Source organism: Neurospora hispaniola (genome assembly GCF_033458365.1).
Source record: "Neurospora hispaniola strain FGSC 10403 chromosome Unknown B0T23scaffold_6, whole genome shotgun sequence".
In the NCBI taxonomy this organism is placed as follows: domain Eukaryota; kingdom Fungi; phylum Ascomycota; class Sordariomycetes; order Sordariales; family Sordariaceae; genus Neurospora; species Neurospora hispaniola.
This window is the reverse complement of record NW_026944411.1, coordinates 2913234-2934752: the sequence shown is the minus strand read 5'-3', so window position 1 is coordinate 2934752 and position 21519 is coordinate 2913234. Positions and strand designations below refer to the sequence as shown.

Here is a 21519-nt window from a genome sequence, read left to right as displayed (position 1 = left end):
TCATTCCTCTGATTCAATCTAATTACTTGCTCAAAGTAAAGTTCATGATTTGACAATGGGACGGGAATCGGAAGGAACTGATGATGGCATCGTCCACTTTTTCCATCTTCGCACTTTGCCGTCTGTCAGTTGCCTGTTCCTGAACTGCCGTTACTTTCCGGGCACCTCATCCCTCGTCCCATCCTTCAGCCTAGCATAGTAGCACTGCTGCATGCCATCCCACACCTTTCCTATCCGAGGAACTTGTCAAGCTTGCCCGCGAAATCGATTATTGGCCATGGCACACAGCCGAATCCCGCCTATCCATCATTTCATCCTCTCATTAAACTCTGCATCCCTTGGAGCCTCTCCACAACTCATCCCAACACGGCCCCAAATATTGCTTGCTCGAAAGCTTGTCAGGGCAAACTCTCTCTTCAGTCAGGTAGGTCCAAGGGTGAGGTTACATTGTCGACCCCAGTTCTTCTCCCTCCCACTGTCGTCGGAACCCACAAATCCTCCTCACACGCAATCACGCGCTATCGCGCACCCCCCCGCTTCTCCCATCCTTGCAGGCACTATGCCTGGGACTTCTCCAATCTTCGACCACTGTGCGCGCGAGCCTCTCGCCCCGGGCGTCCCAGGGGGTGGGGCACCAGTGGGCAACATGGAGATTGAAGTTGAGCGGCACAGTGGAAACAAAAGTCCAGCGCAGTTCGTGGGCAAGCTCCACCGGCACACGGCCGACCCAGCAACACACACACAAAGCTCTTCCAGCCCATCCATCCCTCCGCGTCCCCCTATCTCTCGCAATTGGGGGGAGGCGTCATTCCGGACTGACACAATCATGAATTTCACCCATTTGCTACCTAGCCTCTCCATAAAAACGCTTCTCGGGGCCGATTACTCTCTCGCTCGCTCGCTCTCGCCAACCCAGACAAGCAAAACTCCCCTGGTATTCCCCTGGTCCCGTGCCTAGCCGGCCCCATCAATGGCACGGGTAAACGTAGCATAGTGTTCTCTTTGCGTAGGATGGCTTCGAGATGGCAGAATAACACCTGCATACTACACAACAGGTACCATGTCTGATCATCAAGGTACGCTGGCCGTTACGGTGACGGGACCCGCACTGCTTTTACTAGTGTCTCAAATGGACGTTCTATGTACATGAATTGTCCGAGCGTTGAGGATGCTGCATACCGAGGCGTTTCGTGGATCATGATAATCGTTCCGAGAGATTGGAAGAGTCAAACCAAAGCGGGTGGACGGAAACGTCCAGTGCTACTGAAATCGTTCTGCGGCTGTCCATGATAGGCAAGGTTCCCATCTTGTCTTTCTGCCTCTGCCTCGAAAAATAAGGGACTTCCACATCTTTGCCGGTAGCAAAGGGCTGCAGAACGACTCGATATTGCGGGCGGGATAATCTTTAGGGAGCATGCGCAAGTACGGGGTATCGACAATCCAATCGAGATCGTGGAATAATTCTACCCTCTTCACAAAGGCACTGACAGCGGGTAATTAACAGATCTTGACGAACACCACCACCAGACCGGTGACCTCCCCACACATGCATCATCCATCTGGTTCGATAGTTCGATGTCTCAGTTTCGACGACGAACTGTATATGTTACCCAAATAAAGACGAAAAAGAAAAGAAGAAAGAACAAAGATAAAGGGCAGATATCTGTCAAACCACACTCGGCAACAGACTCATTGGACGTCACGGACCCCTATGTGGTTCCGGGCCCTTTGAGACCCCTTGGAGGTGGTGTGGGCTGGCCTATCCCAGGTCCTGGGCAGGTCTGGGAAGCATTGGGGAGAAGAGATGGGCTGGCTGCAATCTGGGCTGGGCTGTCGGCGAACTCTGCAGACCATTGAGATTGCTATCCCAGATGCAAGTGTCCTGCCGGATGCCTTACGCGAAAGCACTGTTGACTCTCGCTTCTCATTGTTCTCAGACTCCTGTCATTTCGTTTTCCACTCTTTGAGTGATCCGCGCACAACGGGTTTATGTCTCAGCCTTCGAAAATAAGAAGTAGTATAGAACAATGAGGCTGGTGAGGGAGAAAGAAAAAAGAAAAAAAAAAAAAAAAGAAATAAAACAGAAAATCAGGCGAGTCCGTTGACCGGATACCCCCGCCGCCGCCGCCGCCGCCGCCGTTGTCCGTCCGGGTACAATACGCCAATCCCTCCCTGGAGTGGCATGCCTTGTACATAGTATGTAGTACGTGCGAAGCGTTTTTAGCAGCCGAGTTGCCCGGTTGCCCTACGGAACCAAGACCATGAAAGGCACTGAGCGTTTCGTGGTCTTTCCTTTCGATACCCTGTAAGATTTTCCCCGCTGCGAGCTTCAAGAGAGACAAGACGGAGGCTGGGGCTGATAAAATTAAACATCCGCGGCTTTGGAGGCTGATCACTCGGGAAGCAGCAAAATTGCCCGTAAAAGGCTCGGAAATATCAACAAGTCCAGGCGTTACTGCACCGCCCACCCAGCATCTTCCGTCCGCTCCAAACCCGGATCTCAAACAGCAACTCGGTCACAGTCGGTCTTCATCTGGTATGCACTGTGCGTGAGACGCGTAAGTGGGCAGGTACTAGTAACAGGAACAGAGCACCGACCGCCCGGCCCTCGACGTTGCCCCTGCTGACGAAACCCTGGCTCCTGGACCCCAAAGACAAACTAAGAAATTCCCAAGAAAGCTACACAGTGGACTTGAGAACATGGCCGCGCCGCCGGTCGACAGAGCCATAATCGCCGAGAAAAAAGGGACCTTTCAACCACGAACTTGTGCCTTGTGTGCTTTGGGGAAGCTTTCGGAAACTAACCTTTCTGGCTCTGGCTGCACGAAGCACGAACAGGGCCTCCGTTCCGATGCTCAGGGGAACGGCGGGTTGAAGCGGGGCGGCGCCGTTGGAGGAGTCTCATTCGATTCGTACAAACACCTCCATGTTCGGTTCGGTCTTGACCCACGCCATACTACCGATAGCGCAACCCGCAGGTAAGCACGGCAGGGCGTTCATTCCAGAGACACGGACACGGGGACCTTTAAGTCCACTTCTCATGATACCACGTACATGCCTTTGCTGCTGGGTGAGAGAGAAGGTACAAGGACCAAAACAAAACCGGTCTGTAATAATCTCCTCTCTCAGTGCCGCTATGATGATGGGTCTCCTCCTCCACCTCTTCTTCTACATATGTCAATGTCCCCTAACATTGGTTTCACCACTGCAAAGTACTCTTGTTTCGTGCGCCTCGGAACGTGACAGTACATATCTAGTTATTTCTGCAGCCACTATTGTAGGTTCTACATACATAGTAGGTAGGTAGGCAAATTACCTTATCCTGGTCATCACAAGTTCGGTGAGGGGCACAGGGCAGGTGATGGACGGGATTATCGAGGATTCCCGTCGAGGGTGAGTGGGCTGCATGCCCGTGTGGAAAAGGTGAGATAGGAAATGGGGCCTAGCATATGTAATGAAAAGGGGAAGTCTGGCGTTTGAAGGTGGTGGATGGGTGGTGGTGGTGGATGTTGGCCGGGAACAGCAAGCCAACAACAAACATAGCTTTCCACTTGATCTATTCTTGCTGTCTATCTGTGCAGCTCCAGTGTCAGTTGTGTTGTGTGCGAGTGCTTCATTCTCTTCCATCCATCACAGTGGGCATTTTGTTCCAGTTTGCTAAAATGGAGCCTCTTTTACCAGCAGGCAGTCCCCGTTCAAGTCAAGTGGAATTCCATGGCTCCATTGCTGAGTAGAGGTCCGTGCGAGAACAATTACACGCAAGTACCTTGGCCTTATGCTGGCACGTGCGTGGGCCAGGTACATCTACCTAATACCCTACCGCTCCCACCTTTCCTCTCTCGGACATGGCAACTTCTCTCTTGAAGCACCAAGCAACTAACCAACCTCCTCCGACCTTGCAGTGCAGTGTATGCAAGTGCAGAAGAAGAACAGAACAGATTCAGTTTGAAGGAATCCACAGATACGACCGTTGACTGTCAGTACTAATCGCTTTCCTCCCTCCCTCCCTCCTTCCTTGTCATCTCATTCCCTTTTGTTTTTTTTTGTTTTTTTCAACCGTGGCCCGTAGCGCCTGTGCTGTGGTGAAAGTGGACGGTGGCACCAGGTTTCGCTATCCTCTTTTCAATCACTCCGCAGTCGCCCAAGCCCTTTCCAGGCAAGATTGTCAAGCTGCAACCGACTGACTGACATCTGCTCCGCTTCCTCAACAGGGGCAGAAGGAAACCCAAAACCACCCAAAACGTGCAATTACACTGCAATTTGACAGGTACGGTACCTACCTACATACATACACACGCAGCAACAATCTGCCTTCTCTTTTTCAGCCGCTTTCCACTTCCTCGGTTTGAGAGAGCTTCCACTTCTCCCTGAGGTGCCGCCTCACCTTCCACACGCCCCATCACAAGTCCCGTTTCTTTAATGCCCGGCCGGCTCCAGTCCAGCCCAGGCAGTCATCCGCCCGTCCCTTCCCACCGAGCCTTATACCGAATACCCACGGTCAATTACCCTCCAACAGCTGGAGTAACACCTCACTACTGCACAAAGCTTCCAGCTTGGTCAGGGTGCCCAGCCTCGAGCTTCACCATTGGATCCCAGGCCCAAGACTCACTTCAACTAGTTCACTGTGTGTCTCGCACTGCTGCTCACCCACCTCTTTCTCACTGCAGGTCGATTATCGGCGGTGGCCCTTGTCTGCCCGCCTACCCACCAATCAGTCACCCCCCAGTGCACACACTCCCCGCCGTACGGATTACATACATACTTAGGTACTCTACATCCTTTTACATACCTGGACCGTCCACCCCTAGCAACTAACCTACCTACCTACCCCCCAGGCTCAAGAGAAAGAGTCAAACAAAAGCAAATAAAAATCAAAAACGTGATTCCTCGCTTCCTTCCGCCGTCGGCACACACAGACTCAATACAGTGCAGCGCCCAACCAGGTTTCCGCGACAAAAGGCAGCCTCTCCGCACACTCCAGATCAAGCCTAGGCCATCGGCACAACGCTCAAAACAGCATCTCCACCAATTCTACCTTTTTCAGCATCTTCGTGGTACCTGGAACCTCACATCCCAAAATGGCCGACATCACCGATCAGCACGAACAGACCTCGCCCACCGAGCTTGACGACGCGCATGCCGTGGGCAATGGCAATGTCAACAACAACGAACCCCGCGGTGTCAAGCGCGCCCGCCCGGCCACGGCCGATGACGATGATGATGACGATGACAAGGGCGGCCGCGAGCGCCGCAAAATCGAAATCAAGTTCATCAGCGACAAGTCGCGTCGCCACATTACCTTTTCCAAGCGCAAGGCTGGTATCATGAAGAAGGTACGTTTCAGGCTCAGAAAACAAGCTGTCATGACGACGGCAAATCTGGACATGCGTGCTGGCGCCGGCGGTCCATTGTCCGTGTATTCTGTGTATCCAAGCAACATGTCACTAACCTTGTTCTTGCTGCTTTAGGCCTACGAGCTTTCCGTATTGACAGGAACCCAAGTACTGCTACTCGTTGTTTCCGAAACCGGCCTGGTCTACACCTTCACAACTCCCAAGTTGCAGCCTCTCGTCACCAAGGCCGAGGGAAAGAACTTGATTCAGGTATGGGCTAAAAGGCGCCTTTTGGTTCGCATTGCACTTTTCTGACCTTCTCTCTAGGCATGCCTAAACGCCCCCGAGCCCGCGTCTGCCGAGAACGGCGTGGACGACTCTAATGCGGTTGACTCGCCCGAAGAGCCCTCGAGCGCCCACCTGCCTCCCCAGCAAGGCCGACCTGGCATGCCGCCCCAAGGACACATGCCTCCCAACTACATGCCGGCTGTCGGCGCAATGGATGCCCAGCAAGCGCAAGCACTGGCGTATACAAACTACGTACAACAACAAAGAGGTGGCCAATACATGCCTCAGCCTGGTCTGCAGCAGCATGCCGGTCATCAGGCATAGTTATATTCAGGGCGGCTCTTTTCATGACTTCAGCTTGCGCGATAATACCCAGCATTAATGCATTCATGAAGTGTCATTTCCCCGATTCGACATCGTTAGGGTGCCCCTCGTCGTTGCGTACGAGGGTTATGCCAGCTTGGCGTTCGGTTGGGGTGTTTGATACTGTTTCTCATCTCTTTTTTTACAACTTCTTGACGGTCCTTTCCCCCTTGTTTCAGGTTCCACGGAATTCATCTCATACCCTCTTATATCCCAACTCTGCCGTCCGTGGGTGGCAGGGTTAATCGGTTAAACTACTTGATTTGTTGTGTTGGGGGCAGCAACGGTCGATTTGCCCTGGAGATCAGTGAGCATTTGGGCCCGTGAAGGGCGGTACATGCGAGCATTCGCAACGGGGCGGGGATCGGTAACGGTGTGATGTACAAATGGCAATGTCACGGGGTAAATGGGAGGCTTATTTGTGTATGAGACGGTGGCGTCGGCTTGGTGGTAAACTTGGCGGCTCGCATTTTCTGCGTTTCCTGGCCAGGAGCGGTTCTCGACGTTTGCTTTGGTGAAACAAGGTTCATGTCAGGGGGGCGTGGCACGAAGTTACGACCCATGAAGGCTCTACGTTTACGAATCGGACTGCGTCAACAAACTTGTTCAGTTTTGTTCTAGTCTTTGGCTCTGCCATGGAACGAGTATGGCGTGGCTTCTTTAGTATGACAAGAAACTGTCTGCTTTCGCCGCTTCAACCTCATTCTCCGCTGTCCTGCACCCCGTTCGATTCGGCTCCTAGTGTTTTGTGGCGACTCTTGGCTACGTTTGACAGGCTTCAAGAGAAGAGAGAAGGAGTATTTTTCTCCCTTGGGCCTTGATCCTTCGAACGTGTATACTATGTATGGTGGGTGACAGTATGGGTGAGAGGGCAAGGCCACATATGGGGGAGGGTTGGTTTCGCGGGGAAAAAACAGAGCAGGAAAGGTTTAACCGTCCATTCACTTGTATGATATAGCGAACGTTCCCCATTTCAAAAGCCACATTGTCTTATTGTCAAATGAAGAAAGACCACCTCCCGGCCTGCGTGATCTAATCCGTTCCCGGACAGACCATCAGCATATCATCCGAAGTCTGACTAAGAAAACGGATGGATTTGTCCAAGACAGGGAAGGCTCGGTGATCAGACCACCAAGCTTTACCTGTTTCCGAGAGTGTCTACACTACACTATACACACACTACCCAGCATAGTACCCAGAACCGTTGATTTCCACCTCGAAATACCAAAGGAGGAAAGGTGAAGCGGGAGCGGGAAATCTAGTTGGATCGTGGATCACTCAGTGCAAAAAGGAAAATTCAGCCCTACCCGCATTCGCATTGCCGTTGCCGCGATGCCGCAGGCAGGAAGGAAGGAAGGAAGGAAGTCGGCCTTTTGGGCTCCTATTAATCCTTTCGGGAGTTTCTTTTTCCGGACCAGATGTCATTTGTGTTAAGGTTTCTCTCGATCCGTCGGTTCGTCTCTAGGAAAGATAAGAAAATAACGAAAAAAAAAAAAAGTAAGAAAGAAAGATAGGGAAGTTTGTTGACTTGACATCCATTTTTTTTTGTATTTTTTTTTTTTTCTTTTTCGTGTTCTCCCACGAATTTCATCAGCAATTTCTGGCTTGAAGTTTCGTTTCTGCTAGGCCTTCTTTGCCGCACGTTCCATTCGTTCGTTCTTTCTTGGCTTCGCGGTTCGATCGATCGGTCGATCGATGTTCTTCCTTCTTTGGGAAATATCTTTCGCCCTCCCGAACCCCACCCACACTTTAACCAATTTCGAGTATCAGGAAAAATATTGGGACAAAACAAGGAGAAAGAAAAAAAAAAAAAAAAAAAAAAAAAGAAAAAAAAAAAGAATCCTGCACAACATCAAAAGCTGTACGACATCAGAAACTGCACATCATCAAGAACAAAAACAATAATACTAAAAAGGGAAGGACACCCAATGGTTCTAGTGTACTACGGTTCCGACTCTATAATGCTCAATGGCTGAACGAACGAACGTCGAGTGTCTGGGGCGCCAACATAAACGCACGACATCTTTGACCAGCAGGAGCAGGAAACATGGCGATGACGACCTTTTTTTTTTTTTTTTTTTTTTCTTCCCTGCTTCTCTACTTGCTTGGTTCCCTGCTTCCTTGCTTCTTAACAGATTGACAGATTAATGCGCGTTGCTTGCGGTTGACAGCCACCGACAGAAACACAGGGAGGGAGGCAGGCGCATGCGATTCACATGTTTTAACATAGCAGCAGCAGCAGCAGCAGCAAACAGGAATGAATGGACGCAAGCACATTATGGAATGTAGTGTACAGTGTACTGACCTAATGTAAAAGCAAAACTGAGTGCAGAGTCAGGTAAGTACGCAGATTGACATCTACGACGCACATATATGTACAAGAAAGCAACTTGAAGCATGGTAAATAAAGGTATGTACACGAGCGGGCGGGCAGATATGTGTAGAGGGAAAGAATTGGCTGGAAGCTTAGAAGATCGCGAGGAGTGATTGATGGACGACTTCATTTTCAGCTTCCCCTTCACCTTCACATCATGTCCTACACTAGGTATGGACGGGGAAGCAAGAAATATTTGGCTACTAAACGTCTGTCTGGTCTTGACCGTGGGATACCTATGATATTGTGCACTGCATTGTGATGAAGAGAGTTACCGTTGGTGAGGGTTGGTTGCAGAAAAGGTAAAGCACCAGGAAATAGGAACGGAGAAGACAAAGAAGGCTAAAAGAGTAAAAAAAAAAAAAAAAAAGGGGGGGGGGGGGGGGGGGGGGGAGGAAAAGGAAAATCATGATGCCTCTCTCACCCCGCCTTATGTTTGACACTCACATTAAGTTAGCGAATTCATCATGTTTGACCCTTAAGCGACGTCGTCAGGTTGTATCGCCGCTCGTCTTTTCCCCCAGAGTCTGTTGTTTAGTAAACTCAGCAGACAGCCCCGTTTCAAGGAGGCGAGCGGGATAATTGTGTTTGTTTGCTGTGGTGAAATTTGAGTTTGAGGGTTACAATCTCGAGATGGAGATGAAGGCAAATAATGGAGATGGAGACAACTTGATATTTGTTTCACAAAGATGAACATACTTAGATGGTGGTTGAGTTCCCTTCTATTTTCCCCCTCTCCATCTTCGCATTAGCAGTTCCTGTAACGGACCTGAAATGGAGAGGGGTCTAGTACTAAAGAAGTAGTAGACTAGGTAGCTAGCTAGCTACATACATAACTCAACCGATTTTCTTGCAACTTGCCTGCGAGTTGCTTTTCTATCTCTGTGACTCTCTGTTGCTCCGTGGCTGCGTGGTAAGGACTGATTGACCCTTCATGGGTACCTCTACTTACTTGGTGAGTAGGTAAGCTGTGTCTTCAAGGAGTGTGTTGTTTGTTTCCCAAAGCTTCATGGCATCCCCCAAACCTAAATTTCCGTTTCTCGACGATGTCCTTCCAGAAAAAATCTGTAAATCCTGTCGAGGTGTACTCCCTCGTCCAGCGAGGAGTGTCCTCTCCGAATAGAGCCAAGTTATAACTCAGCTTTACGGGTCCTGGCTGGGTCCGTCTGGGCGGGTAGGCTCCATATATGGCACAAGCTCCGTGAGGCGGCTTTCCCAGTCAATCATGGGATGAGCCGCTACATGCGTTCTTCGCATGGTGTCGAATAGGTTGTTAATAATCGTCCCATCGTCCTCCCCTTCGTACAACTTCTTGTACACCGCCCTATCTGTATCCTTTTCTTCTTGATCTATCTGTCCTTGATCATTCATATGGGCGGTGTACCTTTCTGGCTCAAAGTCTTTCAGTTCGAACTGGAATCTTTCGCATTCGTAAAGCTGATGAGAGACCTTCAACAACTGTCCTGCATACTGCTTCTTGAGATCACCTTCGGTTCGCTCCTGGGGTGTTGTATCAAGTTAGATTCAGTCATCTTGCTCCAACAAAAGAAGGATAGGTAATGAGTGAACAAGACGTGTGCTACTCACCTCGTCAGGAATGGCTCTGCTGGGCCGACGCTGCTTGCCGTCATCACTTGACGAGTCCGAGCAGTTCTCGCTTGGCCGGTCCGGGTCATCCTTCCATGACATTTCCGTGAGATTAGGGACTGTGAACGGCGTGTTAGTTGACCAATTGGGATGCTGGGTGCCACTATGCACTAGGTAACGTCAAACAAAAACTGTCAGCGTCTCTCCTTTCTCTCCTTGAATTTGGCTAGGGGATTATTACAGTGCTCAGTAGCATCGTAAAGCCTGTTACACAACGTCAAAAGCTCCCTTTTCTTGTCCATCCTGCGCTTCATGTCGTACAGTTGGCCGGCCGCCCCAAGTTTGTATGTCCTAGCCCACGTCTCAAATCTATCCGACAAGCGTTTGCACTCTTCCCCTTCGTCTTTCCACTTAGGGTTTTCCATGTCGGTACTGCCTAAGGGATCATCGAAGAAGAAGTTGAGAAGAGAGAATCGAGTGCTAATTTGCCTGTAGAGCTTCTCAAGATCTGTTCTTATGCTCTGGTCCCTAGAGATCGACATATTGGATGTTGATTTGATGATGGTTGCTACTTCGAAAGGTTATACTTTATTGGTCTCGGGTCTAGGAGCGCCGTGCTAACGTGTTTGGTGCTGCCGGCCATTTTTCCATTCTGTCGGTGATGATGGCAACATTTTATACTCGAATGTCTTGGTTGTCCACTAGTACCTCTGTTAAGCTTCTCATACACCCAGAGAAGAGATATCACCAACCAAGCGCTGTTGACATTCATTGCTCCCAACATCTGCCCTCAATCAGGTTGGATCTCACAATATCGTGGGCATCTTGTAAAAGCCTCCCTTTGACGATGGAAAAGGTAGAAAAAGAGAATACTCTGCAAGTGTCAGCGCTGTTGAGAGACTCTTGAGTTTGGAGTTGGATCAAAATTTCCAACAGACACTCATCTTCCTTTCACTTGTCACCAACATCACCCATCTTGAAAGCGGATTCCAGCCGCGAGTCTGGTGCACCTAAGTAGAAAAAAGTTGGCAGTTGCGAGTTGGCAACGAGCAGTTTTCTGCCACCCACATCACGTACATCTCCCAGAGCAATTCCCAAAGAGAAGTATGCTCCCAACCAGCTGGACATTGAGTAGACATCCTTCAACCAAATTAACGCAGAGATCAATTGTCCCCGTAACAGATGGAATAGAATCACCTGCAATGATTTTCTTTCTTTCAGTAACGCTAACCAGGGTCAAGATCGGTTAGTCTCCCCAAAACGTCAAAGTGTTCGACTTCACAGCCGTGTGCCGTTGGTGGCGTTCACCATTGTGACTTGTGGCTAGAGTTGGCGGCTCAAGAGCAGCAGGGATCCAACCACCCGCCCCTATAACGGAAGCGTCTATAAAGGATGAGCGGTGTTGTAGTGGCCAAACACGGGAAATAGGCGATAGCGCGGGTACATGTCCCGCCCGACTGGCCCCCCCTTTGGAAAATTTGCAGTATAAGCGCCTGGAAAATTGGTGATGAAGAGGCTCAAAGCATCAGATCGAATGTGTCTTTGGAAAAGGAACCAGGAAAGCTGGCTGTGAGCAGATGTATATTCCGAGAGTCCAAGGTCATGCTGGAGGAATATATTGCCTTGACTTGAATGACATCGATGGATCAAGCCCCACCATTTTTGTTGGGCATTTTATCAGACAAGACATTTGCTCCTTCCCTGCCCAAATTTTGTGAGGCCAACTCCAGAAGAAAGACAAGGAGGTTGCTCATACCGGCATTGACAGTCTGTTTTGATGGGGAAAGAACCACTGACGGGTAAGCTGAAGGACCTGATACAACTCATTTGCCAGTGAGTAAACAGATCTCAGGAAGGGAATGAACAAGACCATAAATCGCGTCACTCTAGCCCATCCCGTGTGTGTTTGAGTCAGCGCTTTCCTGATGAAGTGAACTTTTGATCAATGAACGCGTGACCTTCCAGGCTGTTTTGTATCAATGGCGCTTATGACCCGTGGAGATGAAGATACGGTATGTCGCTCCGTTTGGGATCAGTAGGTTGGATATGTTCTTTCTGTTAACTATACTTCAGTACATCTACATCGCTTGATTAACTTGTCAACCAACGGTTTAAAAGGTTCGATATGCGAACATGACTGTTGGCGATCAGGGTTTTCTTTGCCTAAGGGCGCCACTCACCTCCGAGATAGATTACCAACTCCACCGTTGGCCAAATACCACACCGGACGCTGTCAATCCCAGTCCCTTTATGTCGGATATGATGGCATCGAGCTTGAGGAATTACAAGAGAGTGACCTGGATTCTGTTGGTGAACAGAGCTTGACTTCACGATCAGGTGGATGCCTCAATGTGTGACTCTGCCCGCCACCTATGTTCTAGGAGGTCCAACATCTACTTCGTTATCGGACGGGTCGTTGGATATGAAAGAGATTTTGGTGGTGGTGGGAGAGCCTGTGGTTGACTGAAAGGATCATGGGGCAAAGCATCAAATGCGTTTTGGAGCAAGGTTTTCGAAGTTAACTGGCAGTGAGTCCTCTCCCCCAACGGCGAGCTTGGTATCTTACGAATCGCATGTTCTTCTTTCATATATCATAAAACAACCTCGCAACAGCTTCAACGTCTTCTCCTTGCTCTTTATTGGCACCGCATCAGGACCTGCCACTTGTCAGATTCCTGAAATAGAAGCGATGAGCCTAATACCCTGGGGATCCTGCAACGTGTTCACGAACCCGAAATTGGCTGGATATCTGTCTTGTACCATTTGGATGATGCATCGAAATAGGGAACGCCGTCATAAATTCCGGAGCTCGACATGGGAATAACCATCAGTACAAGAAGGGACTTCCCTTGTGGTTCATCACACCAAATGGTACCCGCCAAAGCATACAACAGGATCTCCTGACGGGAAGAGTTGTTTGTGCACAAGAACATGGGCGTTCCGCGCAGCAGAGTAGCACGCAGGTCGACGGGATGGACCTGTTTAGAGAAGCAGTCGAGGATCATAAAGCTTTGCGTTTTCATTTTCATCTTGGTTTGCTTATGTAGGCGTGTCATTGAGGGGATCAGGCTTGTAGGATAGAATCCAAGGCGTCAACCAAAAATGGAAGCGCTGAGACTGAGGCGTACAACATACTCATTTTGAAGCACTGTCAGTTTCTCGTTAGGAGAGAGGACAAACGACTTGAAGGGTGAGTCGTGAAAGATCGGTTGCGTTCGCACTTGTTTAGGGCTTTTCACCGCCCCTGATAGGTTGTGGACTTGGTGTCCAATTCAAAGGTTCCGTGACTTCCGCGTTTGAACGTCATGAGGGCCGAGAATAAACCCAGAAAGAGAGGATTACCCGGCGCCGTGCACGGACACGGAGCCGGAGCCGGAGCATGACCGGAATGGATATGTAACCGGAGGTCGTCGTCGGTGTTGGTGGACCGAGTGGGGGTATTCCAAATATTACATAGTACCTACGCCAAATGGGATCAGTGGGTGCCTCTGGAGCAGGGGCGGGGATCCAGCCACTGACCGACCATCAAGGTTGAGTGGATTTGAGCAAGTTTATGCACGTCTCCCATGCTAGCGCCGCCAAATGTACAGGTACTTGCCATAGCCGCAGCACTATCCGATTCCATGCTTCCATCCTTGTGAACAATGAGCGCTGGCGATCTTGTGATGCCCATTACGATTACTGGTGATCATCTCTAGGGACTTGTCATCCTGTTGATCGTGACGATTCCTACGCCCCGTTCATGCTCCCAAAAACAAAGAAAGTAAAACATACAACCGTACACCAATAAAATGCTGATCAAAACCTAAACTCCCATGCCCAGAAAATCCCAGATTTTGTACCCACAGGCCATGCATGCTAGTGACCGAAGTATGTCGCATAGCGGCCGCAAATAAGACTGCCGATGAATACTCCGCCGAGCACCGAGATGAAGTATCCGACATTCATGGTCATGACCGCCAACATACTAGACACGCCATATCAGTAAAGTGTAAGACGTGGAGGATTTGACCAAAACTCACAGAAGATATCCGACACCCGCAATGACCGTATCAAGCACCGCACGGATTGGATCCACGCTTAACCTGAACGGGCGCCCTTCCGCTCCATGCTTCTGAACGACCATGACGTTCTCCTCGACGCCGCTGCTGCTCAGCACCATGGGCTTCGCCAGTGAATCATTGCTAACCCTTTCGGCCAGCGTTCCTCGTCCGGCAACAACGACGTAGCGGCGCTTCATCTCGGCATCGATCCATCTGTACTCCAGCCAGTTGCGTAGGGCTAATAGACCGCGGAGAATGGCAGAGAAGACGATGAGGAAGATGCAGGTGCCTGCGTAGGCACCGGTTGAATGGGGCGTCCATGCTGCCGAGAAAAGGGATGTGGTCATCGAGTTCTGGAAGACAGCCATCATGTTGTGTCCGCTGGCGCCGGAACTCGTGCCGGAGCCCATGTCCATGCCCATATCCATATCCATATCGTGTGAGTGGCTGATGTTGGTGGGTTTAGATATTGACGTCTTTTGTCGTCGCCGTCGTCGAAATGGTGTTCGGCACAACCGGCGGTGGGGATTTTGCAGTGGGAAGACGAGTGTGAGACAGCTCTGATTCTTGACTGGCTTCGATCGCGTCTTTCCCTGGTTGGAGTACAACAATTGAACGAGTAACGAAAAGGAGAAGAAGAGGCTGCCCAGAGTTCGAAAGACTGGAGCAGTCGCCCCTTTTGCACGATTTGAGACTTTGTGTCAGAGAAACATGCTCACCTTGAGCGGCACGTTGGAGGAGTGGAAGTGGAGTGTAACCCTGCCACTGTTTGGTCGCTTCCATGTCTTTTCAGTTTTTGTACTAGCAGATATACACCCAGCATCCCGGGTAAATCAGTTAGTGGCTGCTAGCAAGGACTACCTGAGTACTCAAAGCCAAGAAAAAGCGGAATCCGCCGCAAAGGTACAGGTACTCGATGGAGAGTAAATCCCAAACACTTGTACGCACAGGCCGGCCCATTGATTTGAGTTGCTCTTTCCGTGCCTGTTTAAGGTGCATCTGCTTGTTATCCGTGACATCAAACATCCGACTTCTGCTTGACAACACCTAAATTCAACACACTTTGGCCATCATCGATGGATCGACTTCTTCCCGAATGACCAGCTACAATCCCGCAAAGTACAGCAGTACGATCTGCACCGGCACCTTCCTTTGTACTCACTGCTCAAAGAGAGTTGACGAGGGTGAGAAAATGCGATCGAGTCACTCGGACCAGAATCTCAAAAAGGGAAGGAACGAAAGAAACGAACGGAGGAAAGAAAGATGGAGTTGGTGGATCAAAGAGTCAATTCCATATTTCAGGGAAAGGCACCATGAATGATAGTCACGGAGGGCAAAATTTTACGGGCGGGGTGACGACATCTTCCCCTTCTTATGGCTCGACCACTTCTCGGAAGAGGTAGTTTGCTTCCATCAACCAACCTTCAACAACATCACGGCCGCCAATCCATGCCGCCCCAGTTCCTCCACGTCGACCCAAATGACAACACGCCCGAAACGATGCGTCCAAACCGTGCCCTTCCGACTGCTCGCCATGTCAAAACATTGGAACCTTCACGTACTTGGTCGTCTTTCGGGCTCGCAACCGCTGCAGGTACCGCACCGTGGGGCGTTCCAGCAAAAGTGCCATGATGCTCTTGCATTTACCCTTTGGGGGTCTGATCTGTCCCGCTCCCATTACATACTCCCTGCGACACGCGCTTGTCGAGCTGGTGATCTGCACTCTTCAACCCTTCTCTGGCAAGGTCGCCCGAATGGTCGCCGACTAGCCTAACAACTACATATGTATGTAGTATGTACAAGGCAACATTAGGCAAATCAGCCCTTCGATATCGGTGCGTACCTAGTACTATGGATATGACTATCACATCGCTGACGACCAGTTGGCAGGAGATACGGGACTAGACGTGGCAAGGTCAGACAATCGAAATGCGACCGCCAATGCATTAAAGCCAACCTGACGTCCCACTGGGACGGATCATAGCCGCGAGACGCCAGCAGCAGAGTCTAATTCAACGTCAGGCAAACCCAGCCTCCGCAACCGCCCGTGTTGAGCTAGCGACATCCCGACGGGACCTCCTTCGTACTCTCTCGCCCCTCCCTCTCCTTGTTGCCCAGTCGAACTGCATTGACACTCACACCAAAGTTGAAGATCCTTACACTGACTCTCCATCGAGATACCACAACCGGCTGCCGTTGCACAGCTTAGCTGGCCAGAGCTTCTCCAGGACATCCGGCCTCCATGTGTTACCTTTGCTACCGACATCACCACTGCCAGCGAATCTTATCTCTTCTCGATGCAGCCAGCCGATATCCATCACAACTGCGCGCTCGCATCGTGCTTGGTCATGGCTTACTAGGCTGCTCTCCCTGTTCAAGACGCGGGGCTCCGGGAGCAATGGCCAAACCTGTAACACTCATCAGAGCCAAACCCTGGGACAAAGTTTCTCGGAGATATTGCATTTCCGCTCGCCGGGGAGCCAAAGCCAGGCCAGCCTGTGCGACCGTTCACAACTTGGTTAGTCATCAAACCGCACTTCATACTTGAGTCCGATGTCAGAGTTGCCGGTTTTTACTCCAGCTACAGAATTTGGGTAAGTGCTTCTTCCTTGCGTTCCATTCTCCAACAAAGTTGCCGTTCACAAAATGCGCACATCTCCAATGAATGATCTCTTATCTTGGCCACCGACCAACAGACGTGGTATCAGCAGAACTATGGGAGTGTCTTCGAGACATCGGCATAAACAAGCCACAATAACGGGAGGGCGTTATGCGGCGGTTATAACACTCAGATTTGGATATGCTCTTGTCAAAGCCACAGCATGGGGAGAACCGCTAAGTCGCCTATGGCCCCGCCATATCAGGAAGCCACCCACCATATTCAGATGAGCTCGCGCGCCGAAGACGGCGGCTGGTCGGGAAAGGCTGGCGAATGGAAGAGGAAGGCCCAAAGGCGGGCGATGATCGAAAGAATGGGGGGTTGCATCGCATCTACTCTCACCGAAACACGCTCGCAAACGGACACAAGTCCGTCCAAGGCACCGTTAGCTGTCCTCGTCTCCAGCTCCTAATAGCCTTGGTAAGACATGGCAACCATAATCACGACATTTCCTGCTTACCATACCCCCCCATACCACACATATTTGAGATGGGATGTTAGCATCGCACTTCATTCATCCCGAAAGCCCATGGGGGGACATTCAGTTTGCATTGGCAGCATGAAGGCTTTACAAGTCTGCAAGCCCGCCGTTTCAACACTCTTCAGCGGCGGTTAGATGGCTGGCCGGCCTCCTCAGCCCATCTGCAAGCCATTATTGCGTAAAACAAGCAGTCATGGATGCGCTGAGCCTTCGTGCCAATGGTTTTGGCTCATTTTCCACACTCGAAGGGCAATATTTGGGATAGGGCGCAAGTCCAGTTATCGGACGATATATCATCTCCTTCGGGTAGCGGCCTTCACATGGACACAGGGGCATGTCGAGGGCCGAAGCGGAAATCAGACATGCGAACTCGAGACGCTCGACAGCGGCGGAAGTGACTACAAAGAGGGGAAGGGGTGCAAATTGTCGCAATGTGTGACCTCTAGACACACCGTGCGAAGGAGGTTGAGGATGCCATGTGCATTGGTCAGCCTAATCACCAATAGGCCTGCTGACGGGGGTGTGAGAGTAGTAGCTTCAATCAAGTGGTGGTGACGGAGAGAAGATGATCGATTCATTGGATTTGCCCCAAGTGGACTTTCTGAATTCTTTTGGGCCATGAAACGATGGCCGTGGCCACCCGCGTGCCTCACCCGAACATTGACAATGACCCGCCGGTCACCCACACCTTTTTCGATGTTTGGACTGAGAACGGCTACTACCACTTCCTGTTCTGGGCGGGCTGAAATGCAAGTCGCAGAGCGCCACGGCTTGCCGCCCTCCACCGCGAACCAAATTCCTGAACCCTGCTGACGGGCATTGCTGCCCCGGGCCAAGCCATGACCTTTCCTCCCCTCTGTTTGGATTCTGCTTGCTACTGGCCAAGTACTGCGAGCGGTTCGGAGTCCTCCCCAACAGCCTGCATTTCCACCGTGGGGAGAAGGACTGTAGGTGTCGGAACTTCTGTCCGTCATATCAAGACATACCGTGCTCTTGTATGGCAAGAGTCTTTCCAAAACCATCTAACCGAGGGTTGTTGGTGACACAATCTTGGTGCCATAGGCTGTCTTCCTTTTCTTTTGGCGATTTCGTACACATCCCATACCGGGAGTGGCCTCAGCCGATCAATAAACGGGACAACTTCCCTGCTTCGTGCTCACCTCCCGTCGTCTTCGTGCAATATCGTGGAGTGTCGCTGAGCCTCAGGGATCACAAATCCATTGATTCGCTTCAGCCGCAGTGTTAGCATTGACCCTTCGAGTTCTGACGAGTGTCTTGTCCGACAGTGTGATTACCTGAGGTAGCCATCAAGACGTGCAGAAGCTGGGCCTGTCTGGTAAAGATCACACCGGCATTCGAAGAGGTTACACTAACAGGGAAACAACTGTCAAGAACTTGAATGGAGCCATGCCAAGGCTGACTAACTTACCTCGTGTGGTCGAAGTTAGGCGCTGCTGTATGTCTGCTATGGACGGACGAAACCCCTATGCCTTAACAGAACTCAACGTATGCAAGTACGCAACCAATGTTGAGTTGCTATTGATTTCTGCAGGGATCATGAATGGGTGTTTGTTGATGCGTCATGTACTTCTGCGCATACACAGTACCTACGACGGGATATTTCCGGGACCATTCACAACGTTCCGACAATTGGTCCTTCTAGCCCGTTCAAGCGTCACCGGGTCTTCAAACCGGGGGGAGGTCATCTTCCTGCAGCATCTTTGTGGGGGATGGATGGAAGAATTGGTCAAGGTGCGAAAATGAGGAGACTGATCGGTCTTACCCCCTCAGGCTGCCAGCTTCACTTCCCCTTGTTCAGATCAGCCCATTCATGTCACCTTGCGACTACTATAGTAAGGATTGCTATAGCCTGAGCTAATCCCTTGCTCTTAACTTCAAGGCATAGAAGCTTTGATTACAAAATTTACATATTCCAAGTGAATATCTCTATTTATCCATTGTTTTCGTCGTGTAGGGATGCTACTTAATTGCTTATCAGGCAGCGAAGACAAAGTAGCATGAGCTTGGGATGTGAAAATCCACAGGACTGGTTGCTCTCCTTTCCTGTTGTTAGATTCCCAATAGGTCAAGGAAACAATCTTGGGTGGGTGGTACGAAAATCGAGATGCTCGGTTTTTAGTACTCGGCTATCGGCTGTGGAACTAGACTGCGTTCGGAACTGGCGGTCTAGTGATCTTTGGAAATACTCCAGACATAGACATTGACCGGTTGCGAGTCTCCATGTTTGGTAAAGATGTGACAGGGCTTCTAAGAATGAACGGCTCTGAGCGTAGATCACTGGATCGAGGATGTACTTTGAAAGAAGTCCGGGACACTACCACAGAACGGTCAGCATGAAGTCACAATATATTGCTCTTGATGAAGTCAGTATTCTCGATCCTCTATTGTCACTTCACTATTGTTCTCCACGATTCCTCTATCTAGTGATGGTGGTGGTGTTATATCCCCATGTCGTCCCACCACCGAGTAGGGGTAGGGCAGGCTCTTCGTTTTAGTCCAAGGCTAGAGCGAAACACTCCCGGGCTACAATGTCGGAGGAACTCTGACACATTTTTACCAGCTCAGTCCCGTGTATTGCGTGGAACTTGCACTTTGCGACTATACTTCTTGTCTCAACCGTTTGTCCAGCATTCCTCAGTAGGCTGAGACCTAAAAGGATGTGAATGTCCAGACCGTACCACCGAGAAGCGGACAGAGCTTGATATGTTCCCCAACACATCTAGTGAAATACTCGCATAGTAAAAGTCAAAAGGCGAGAAAGCCAGTGATCGAGGCAACAAAAGCTACATACAGCCGCCAAAGACCCCGTTGTGCGTGGCGGACGCAAGGGAATCGAGAGAAGGATAGGTACGCCCTATGTGTGTGGCGGACACGCTGCCAACGGACGAGGGGTCTAGACTTGACGGTGGCAATGATAACTGCGGTAGCTGTTCCTACATACCACTACATAGGTAGGTAGCTAGCTGTTGTTCATATGTTGGTCTATCGTTTCGTTGCTGCTTTCCTCGGTCGTTCACAGCTCTGCTCCGCGGAAGACTACCTATGTTTGGTTTGAGAGAAGATCATTGGAAGTGCAGCTACCTAGCTTCGTAGTTGTACCACTTGAACGCGATGGAAGAAGTCTTGTATTATCGATGATGGAAGTTCTTTCTTTGCGAGGGGTTGGTTGGTTTGTAGATTTTGTAAGTTGGAACGATGATAGAAACGGTCTGTCGGATGGTGTAAGTAGAAGCGGCAAGCGGCAAGCGGCAAGTGGTAAGTGGTAAGTGGTAAGTGGTAAGTGGTAAGTGGTAAGTGGTAAGTGGTAAGTGGTAAGTGGTAAGTGGTAACTGGTAAGTGGCTAGCTGAACACTAACGGCTCTCTTGCTCGATTTCCTTAATTTCTTTGCCTAGCAACCCAGTCGTATCAATGTTTTCGATCTTTTTTTTTTTTTATTCTTGATAAAGAAAACTATAGCAATTGGCGTTAAATCATATCATACATTCAAATTCGAACAGATCTCGAGTGTCTCCGACATCTATCATATCCAGAACAGTCGATCGGGACCGCCGAGGGGACCAATTCAGTTACTTTGTATCTAGCCTAATAAGAAACAGGAAGAAAGGACCAGATCAATCCCGCGGTTACCTATGTATACCCATCTAAAACTAAGCATCCCGTCCAGAACCAAGACCCACCCAGAGCCTGAAATATGAAAGACCGGACGGCATGGCTGCCGCTCCGTCCAAGTGAGGTCCTACCTAAAGCCACAGGGGAGAGAACTGAGCTCGACCCAGTAAGCAACGACTCAATCGTAGGGTCTAACAGGCGCTGTTTGAAGAGTGCTATGTAGCGAGTGCGGCTGTGGTTTCATACTAGCATAGCTGTGTGTATGCAGGGCTTCTCACTCGGCTTGCTCGAGATTGAGCGCCAGATGCTCAAGTGCTGGCGAGAAGTCTTGTGGTACTTGCCTTGAAACTAAATCGCTAGTGGGTAGTAGGCACTATTAGTGATGGTAATTGGGTTTAAGCAGTAAGATGATGCTAGCTTTCTCTATTCTTTTTATCATTTGTCGCCCCTCTTGGGTGTCATTAGCTAGCCATTCAGCTCAGTCTGATGTACTGGGAGTGGTACTCCCGGACTTCAGCCATGATTTTGGGCCTTTCCTGCTCAAGTGATCAAGTAACATCCACCGTGTAGAAGATATAGATGAACACTCAAGTGCTATGTTGAGCTTCCACTCCTCTAATCTAATCCAACTCTCTTTTCTTTCATATGAGTGACCTGCGAATAGAAACGTGGTTGTCTCGTGGTACGGTATCGAATTGGTAGAGCACATGTATCTCCTCTCGCCTACATGATTAGCTATTTGTGCAGTGAAAAACATCCC

General features: G+C 50.1%; 6 protein-coding genes across 6 annotated transcripts; 3 read left to right on the top strand and 3 right to left on the bottom strand.

Annotated features, from left to right (window-relative positions):
- Positions 1-132: 132 nt before the first annotated feature.
- Positions 133-1109, top strand: B0T23DRAFT_202016 (uncharacterized protein). Its single transcript, XM_062833401.1, has one exon. The coding sequence runs from the start codon at positions 212-214 to the stop codon at positions 956-958; it is 747 nt and encodes a 248-aa protein (XP_062691151.1). The 5' UTR covers positions 133-211; the 3' UTR covers positions 959-1109.
- A 695-nt stretch (positions 1110-1804) lies between these two features.
- On the top strand, positions 1805-2982 carry B0T23DRAFT_397970 (uncharacterized protein; the record flags this gene model as incomplete). Its single annotated transcript, XM_062838326.1, has 5 exons — positions 1805-1985; positions 2093-2151; positions 2205-2305; positions 2450-2558; positions 2590-2982. 5 exons carry the CDS (start codon positions 1805-1807, stop codon positions 2980-2982), a joined length of 843 nt encoding a protein of 280 aa, XP_062691150.1.
- A 1965-nt stretch (positions 2983-4947) lies between these two features.
- On the top strand, positions 4948-6076 carry B0T23DRAFT_201914 (SRF-type transcription factor (DNA-binding and dimerization domain)-domain-containing protein). Its single transcript, XM_062833400.1, has 3 exons — positions 4948-5333; positions 5469-5603; positions 5661-6076. Exons 1-3 carry the CDS (start codon positions 5079-5081, stop codon positions 5943-5945), a joined length of 675 nt encoding a protein of 224 aa, XP_062691149.1. The 5' UTR covers positions 4948-5078; the 3' UTR covers positions 5946-6076.
- Positions 6077-9287: 3211 nt separating this feature from the next.
- B0T23DRAFT_455458 (uncharacterized protein) lies at positions 9288-10487 on the bottom strand (the record flags this gene model as incomplete). Its single annotated transcript, XM_062841234.1, has 3 exons — positions 9288-9858; positions 9946-10064; positions 10187-10487. 3 exons carry the CDS (start codon positions 10485-10487, stop codon positions 9502-9504), a joined length of 777 nt encoding a protein of 258 aa, XP_062691148.1. The 3' UTR covers positions 9288-9501.
- Positions 10488-13710: 3223 nt separating this feature from the next.
- On the bottom strand, positions 13711-14699 carry B0T23DRAFT_201830 (Ctr copper transporter). Its single transcript, XM_062833399.1, has 2 exons — positions 13968-14699; positions 13711-13912 (listed from the first exon to the last, which is right to left on the bottom strand). The coding sequence occupies exons 1-2, from the start codon at positions 14420-14422 to the stop codon at positions 13804-13806; spliced, it is 564 nt and encodes a 187-aa protein (XP_062691147.1). The 5' UTR covers positions 14423-14699; the 3' UTR covers positions 13711-13803.
- A 2593-nt stretch (positions 14700-17292) lies between these two features.
- B0T23DRAFT_201777 (uncharacterized protein) lies at positions 17293-18342 on the bottom strand. Its single transcript, XM_062833398.1, has one exon. It carries the CDS (start codon positions 18148-18150, stop codon positions 17527-17529), a length of 624 nt encoding a protein of 207 aa, XP_062691146.1. The 5' UTR covers positions 18151-18342; the 3' UTR covers positions 17293-17526.
- Positions 18343-21519: the final 3177 nt, after the last annotated feature.

Excerpts from the sequence above, each read along its gene's own strand:
- B0T23DRAFT_202016 (XM_062833401.1), top strand. The coding sequence starts at position 212 with ATGCCATCCCACACCTTTCCTATCCGAGGAACTTGTCAAGCTTGCCCG.
- B0T23DRAFT_201777 (XM_062833398.1), bottom strand. The coding sequence starts at position 18,150 with ATGGTTTTGGAAAGACTCTTGCCATACAAGAGCACGGTATGTCTTGAT.
- B0T23DRAFT_201830 (XM_062833399.1), bottom strand. The coding sequence starts at position 14,422 with ATGGATATGGATATGGGCATGGACATGGGCTCCGGCACGAGTTCCGGC. Across the intron at positions 13,913-13,967 it reads GCGGGTGTCGGATATCTTCT|TATGTTGGCGGTCATGACCA; the intron begins GTGAGTTTTGGT and ends TGGCGTGTCTAG.
- B0T23DRAFT_201914 (XM_062833400.1), top strand. The coding sequence starts at position 5,079 with ATGGCCGACATCACCGATCAGCACGAACAGACCTCGCCCACCGAGCTT. Across the intron at positions 5,334-5,468 it reads AGGCTGGTATCATGAAGAAG|GCCTACGAGCTTTCCGTATT; the intron begins GTACGTTTCAGG and ends TTGCTGCTTTAG. Across the intron at positions 5,604-5,660 it reads AGGGAAAGAACTTGATTCAG|GCATGCCTAAACGCCCCCGA; the intron begins GTATGGGCTAAA and ends CCTTCTCTCTAG.